This window comes from Psammomys obesus, unplaced genomic scaffold (genome assembly GCF_907164565.1).
Source record: "Psammomys obesus unplaced genomic scaffold, mPsaObe1.curated_primary_1811, whole genome shotgun sequence".
NCBI classification, from domain to species: Eukaryota; Metazoa; Chordata; class Mammalia; order Rodentia; family Muridae; genus Psammomys; species Psammomys obesus.
Genome location: NW_026596143.1, coordinates 14,163,552 through 14,169,151, shown reverse-complemented (window position 1 = coordinate 14,169,151; position 5,600 = coordinate 14,163,552). Strand labels below are relative to the sequence as shown.

Sequence of the window (5,600 nt, the reverse complement as noted above, 5' to 3'; positions counted from 1 at the left end):
ACTGTTTCTTTCTTTTCTCTGTGTAGCCTTTCTGTTTCTACACACTTCTCAGCTGTTATAACACCTCCTTTTATTTTTTCTCCTAACACACTTCTGACAGTATATATATAAATGTAATGTATAGGACCCCGCAAGGAGACCAACAAAGCTAAAAAATCTGGGCCCAGGGGCTCCTGCAGAGAATGATACACCAACCAAGGACCATGCATGGAGAGCACCTAGACTTCCTGCTCAGATGTAGCCAATTGGCAGCTCAGCCTCCATGAGGGCTCCCAGGTAAGGGCAGCAGGGGCGGCCTCTGTCAGGAACTCGATTGCCTGCCCTTTGGTCCCTTGCTCCTGGGGATGCAGCCTTGCCTGGACACAGAGGAAGAGGATCCAGACAATCCTGATGAGACTTTTAAGCTATGGGCAGATGGCAGAGGAGGAGAACTCCCCCTTTCAGTGGACTAGGGCAAAGAGATAGAGAAAAAGAGGGAAGGAGGGTAGGACTGGGGGGAGTTGAGGGAGGGGCTTCATTCGGGGATATATAATGAATAAATTGTGAAAAAAGAACTATTAAAAAATGTAATGTATTGTGCCCTCTCATTCCCTCCCACTCTTGCACACCACTTTTTTTTTTCCAAAAGCTCTTCTTCCTATATCCATGTCCTATTTCTTTGTGGCTGTCTTGTGCAACTAGCCACAGTTGTTGTGTGTTTGTAAGCTCACTGGTGTGTTATGTACAGAAGACGGCATTTTCAAAGACAGACTCTTCCAAATCCTCCATCTCTTACATTTTTTCCCACTCCTCTTTCTGTGATGTTTCCTGGGACTTGCAATGAGTTATACTGACGGTCCCATTTAGGGATAAGTCATTTATTCCCAGCAATCTGCCCAGCTATGAGGCTCTGTATCGGCCACTAACTATTGGACACAGATGCGTCTCTGACAAAAGCTGAGAATAGCCCTGATACACCACATGATCATCAATAGCTAAAGGGAGTTTGCTACTGCCTCCATTTAGCATGGCCTCAACAGTAAGTTCCTCCCTAGGTTCAATGACTCCCCTAGTCACACGTTGTTAGCCAGGTTTATAACACTAGGTTGTGTCGTTGTTGCTATTCCTTCCCGTGGAGTGCGGACATCTCGCCTGCAGATTGTTATCGCGGTGCACAGCGGCTGAGCCACTGTCGCTTTGGTCCATGGTAACCCTGCTGGAGTCGCTGGGCACTCTCTCATCCTTTGACACATGCCCATTTATCCTGGCATCATCTATTTCTCTAAGTATATCTTGTATAAATCACACCCCAGGCTTGGGACTCGTCATTTCTGAAAACACCTCCGGAGTTTTGTTGTTTCTAGACTCCCTTAACTGGAAGAGCAAGGAAATATCTATATTTACATAGCCGTGAATCTGTGTGTATGTAATACTATGTCTATACTGAGCTAACCATGAACTCGTCATGGCATCTCTACCTTTAGCCTATCACCACACACGTCATTTCAATTTGCCCTTGCCTATCTGTAAACTCTTGCAGTAAGCAACCCAGCTCCAGTCATCTACCGTCCATTCATTGGTAGCCAGTGTTGAGGTACACAGCAGTATCCTAGTTGTTAAACAAACACCCCTGTGTGTTCCCACGGGCATCGATTTCATTAACTAGAGTGGTGCTTTCTGCATGGCATCCTGTACATTTAGATTTACAGACAATACTCATTTCCGCAGCTACTTAGGTCAGGACTGTCTTCCTCTCCGGTATATGGTTTGCCAACACACTCACTCTTAATATTTTAAGCATTCAATGACACAAAGTAGAGCATGTTTCCATTACTCCAGTGTCAGGGAGAACAGTTCAGCATCAGTAAGTCCCTGGCAACCATTGATTATTGATGGTGTCTTTATAGCTTTACACAAAATTTGAAATACAAGGTGTATAACATCTCCCTCCCAGGCTGGCTTCTCTCTCTTCTCTGTATGCATTTGAATTTTATCCTTGACATTCTATGAACTGATAGGTCATTTCTTCTTGCTGCAGGATAATAATCTACTGTGTGCGTATGTCACTCTTTTGTTTAGCAACTGACTTCCTGATGGATAGCTTTATTGCTTCCAACATTTGGTGCCTATGGACAAAACCACTATACAGATTCTAGAAAAAAGCTGGTGCTGCTTGTGTGTACATGAATTTTTTAACCATTCAAATACTGAAAACTGTTTTGCCAAGGCAATTTAAGGGAGATGTGACCTTTGTCTATCAAGTTATGCTGAGAAAAAAAATAAAAATTCAAAATCCAAAATGTAATTTCAGCAAGTTCCACATCTTAGAGGAAAATTAACTCTTTGACATGGCTGTAGATTTAAATGAAAGACCTGTGAATACACAGTTCTCAAAACAGCTAAAATAAAATGGTAATTTGCTAATAATAAGATAACTTGTGCTTACAGCAGTGACAAACCAAATACTAGCTGAAGTACATTTCAAGTGGATCGTATTGACAGTGACAATAAAAAAGTGTGAAAACTCTGGAAATGAATTTAGTGGGTATTTTTTTCTTAAGGTGAACTTTCAGCTATGACGTGACCAACAACTGTAGACCTGAAAAAACATGCCCCTCCCCCCAACAAAACAGCTGCAAATGCGTGTCCACATCAGGAAACAATCTAGGAAAGGTAGAGGCCAGCCACAGAAATAGTGAATCAACCTTGATTAAAGGCACTATTCATGGCGGTTACTTAGAGCAGGTGTCAACAAACACAAGTCTTTAATATCTATTGCCTATCTTCTACCTATCACTAATACAGATATTCATCGAGATACCTGCTCATTTCTCCATTTAACTATTTCCTTCCTCCCTCCCTTTGGTTGAAGTCAATTGCCCAAGGCTAAAGGAGTTTAGTCCCCTTGCTTTAGGAGAAATATCATATAACTTTGGGACAATCGCTGCGCCACAAAACTGTAGGAAAATGAGCAAGGATAGAGGGACCATCAAGTTTGGATAGCCATTCTCGGCCTTCTGAAAGAAGAACTTGACAAGCTGAGGAAAATCAGGCATTTATTTTCATTGAAGTATCTGCTCCCAGCAGGTGCCACAGGGAAAGGAGAAAGCAAGGTCACTCAGGATTGCCTGTGAGCCCCACATCTTCCGATTCATTGACTCTGCTCTGTCCACATGGCGCCAGTGTCACACAGCACTTCAGACCCTTCTGACAGAGAGCAACAAGTTCTTCATTCTTCTGACAGTTATCTGTGCATCGCCCGTTAAGTCTGTTGCATTTCTCGTCGAAAAAAGCATTGTTGGCTACACAAAAGAAGAGCCCCCGACAAGGTTAGTTCTTTAAGTAATTGAAGTGTGGCTAACCGTTCCCCATCATTGTTGTACCATCAGCAACTGTCTCCTTACAAGCCGTGTGTGTGCCTTTGTCCTCCAGTAGGTGAACTGCTAGCAGAAACATTTTCTATGTGACACCTCTCTTTTGTCACACAAGGTGACAGGGCAGGAAAAAAAATAGCTAATACTTGAACAGTGTTGTTTAGGACTTTGGAAGAGAGGAAATAGCATCCTTTTATACAAATCTGCTAGAAAAATTGTCAAATCAACTCACAAGCACTTTCACAGCCTGGAACTGTTCTAACATACTTTCAAAGATTGCTGCTCAGTAAGAGTTGAGAGCAATGTCTGAGACTAGGGGGAATGGCTCAAGACTGGCATTAGAACTGGTAACTGTATACACGGGACAAAAGCTTAATGGAGTTCACAGAAAGTGAAGAGGCCTGTAGTATATCCAACTCACAGTGATGGCCCAGGCAGATGGAAGCCAGAGAACACCTTTGTCCACGGGTGTCTAATGGGCCAATGCAAATACCCAAGTAGAGAAGACTGTCTCATTTCTCTATCACATTCCACCAAAATCCCACTGTAAACATCAGACACTTTAGGGGAAGGGTGAGTAGTTGAGACCAGCTCCCAGTGACTTTTATTTTGCATTTTGCATAAAGTTGCAGTTCTTGCCTTAGCGCCTTGTCAACAGCATTCACAAGGATATGCTGTGGAGGTATGGAACAGACATAGGATCCATTTGCCATGAATGCACGAAGCTGCCAGCTCAAATTTATGTGAAACCTAAAACCCAGGGAGTGACTGCTCTCAGACAGACTAGCTGCTGTCTGGGTCTCAATTCACAAGCACGGGGGCCCATCGTTTCAAAGCCCCTTGAGCTCTGGCTTTCTCTGCAGTTTTCAATACTTTCTCTGCTCTCCTAACATAGTTAGGCTATGTCAGACTAGAGGCTCAAGACCTTACACCCACCATCCTTGCAGCGCACCCTGTGCACAGTGATGAACCAGCAGCTTTTGGACCAAAAAGAACATCCTTGCCTATAGCCTTCTAATGGGTCCCAATGGAGTCACGTGTGGTGTGTTTGGTATGACTGATAGTTTTATACTGTATAATCTTGCAGTGTATGGACTAACTGTAGGACATATGAATGGTCTTAATACCTCTCCTCGGCCTCCAGTGTACACACCAGTGCCAGCAGGATGCCTGAGACGCTGTTCACCCACTGAAGGTCTAGATAGCCCTATCCTGCTCCAGAATCCACTCACACGGATTTGTCACATGGATTCATTTTGACTCCTGAGAATCCCTTTCTTCAGCAACCTGGAACTGGTAAGAGTCTATTCTTGAACCTTAATTTTGAAAAGGATACTGCTACGTCTTTTCAAACTTGCCAAAAGTGTAAGAAAGTACAGAGAACTCTGATGGGGGAAGGATGTCCCACATGGCTCTCACTGTACAGCTCCCAACACAGAGCACCAATACCACCTTACCTGTGTGGCCCTGGGAAGAAGACCCGCCCATCTGGGTCCCAGCCTCCATGCACATCACACACACACACACACACACACACACACACACACACACACACACACATGGTAAATGTTTCAAGCCAAAAAGAAAAAATCTCTGAATATCTCTAAATTAAAAGCAGAACAGAATTCTCCCTAAATCCACTGGCTGTGCAGAACTAAATGCATTTTCTTACCAGGAGTCTACAACACAGCATCCATTTTTAGACATGCAATTAACAAACAGCAGTCTCCAGTGAGCTCTTTTGCCTGATGCCATGTTGGGCATGGATGTTTGTTGAATCACTTTCTTTTTCCACATCTTTCTTTTTCTAGCTCCCTGTTACCTATTTATTCAATACTTAAAACACATTTTAAACGCATGTTTGTTTTCTTTTCATTCCCTCCCTTAACTTTTGTCCAATGTTTTTGTTGATGAGCATCAGTATCCTTCTTGATGCCCTTTAACTTATTCAAACCTGTGACAACTTTTCATCAATGGAAAATGAGATACATGATTTGTTGATAAACAGGTTGTAGGAAAGTTACCTTCTGTAACAACTGTTCTCTTTCAAGAGAACAAACCAACAGATCAAAGGTATCCTTACAATCCTAGGGTTGATCCTGCCTGGGCATTTGCAGGATAGACCTTGCGTCTGGGACATCACCACCGCTCACCCTCCATATAAAGATGCTCGTTTTCTTTACCTGTGTCCAGAAAGAAGAAAACAGCCAAGAGAAATAAGAATGTCTTCGTGACCTGGAGGGCCAT

The 5,600-nt window shown here is 43.2% G+C and overlaps 1 protein-coding gene across 1 annotated transcript; it reads right to left on the bottom strand.

Moving 5' to 3' along the window:
* Positions 1-3,093: 3,093 nt before the first annotated feature.
* LOC129666319 (beta-defensin 106A-like) lies at positions 3,094-5,600 on the bottom strand. Its single transcript, XM_055593356.1, has 2 exons — positions 5,537-5,600; positions 3,094-3,281 (listed from the first exon to the last, which is right to left on the bottom strand). The coding sequence occupies exons 1-2, from the start codon at positions 5,598-5,600 to the stop codon at positions 3,094-3,096; spliced, it is 252 nt and encodes an 83-aa protein (XP_055449331.1).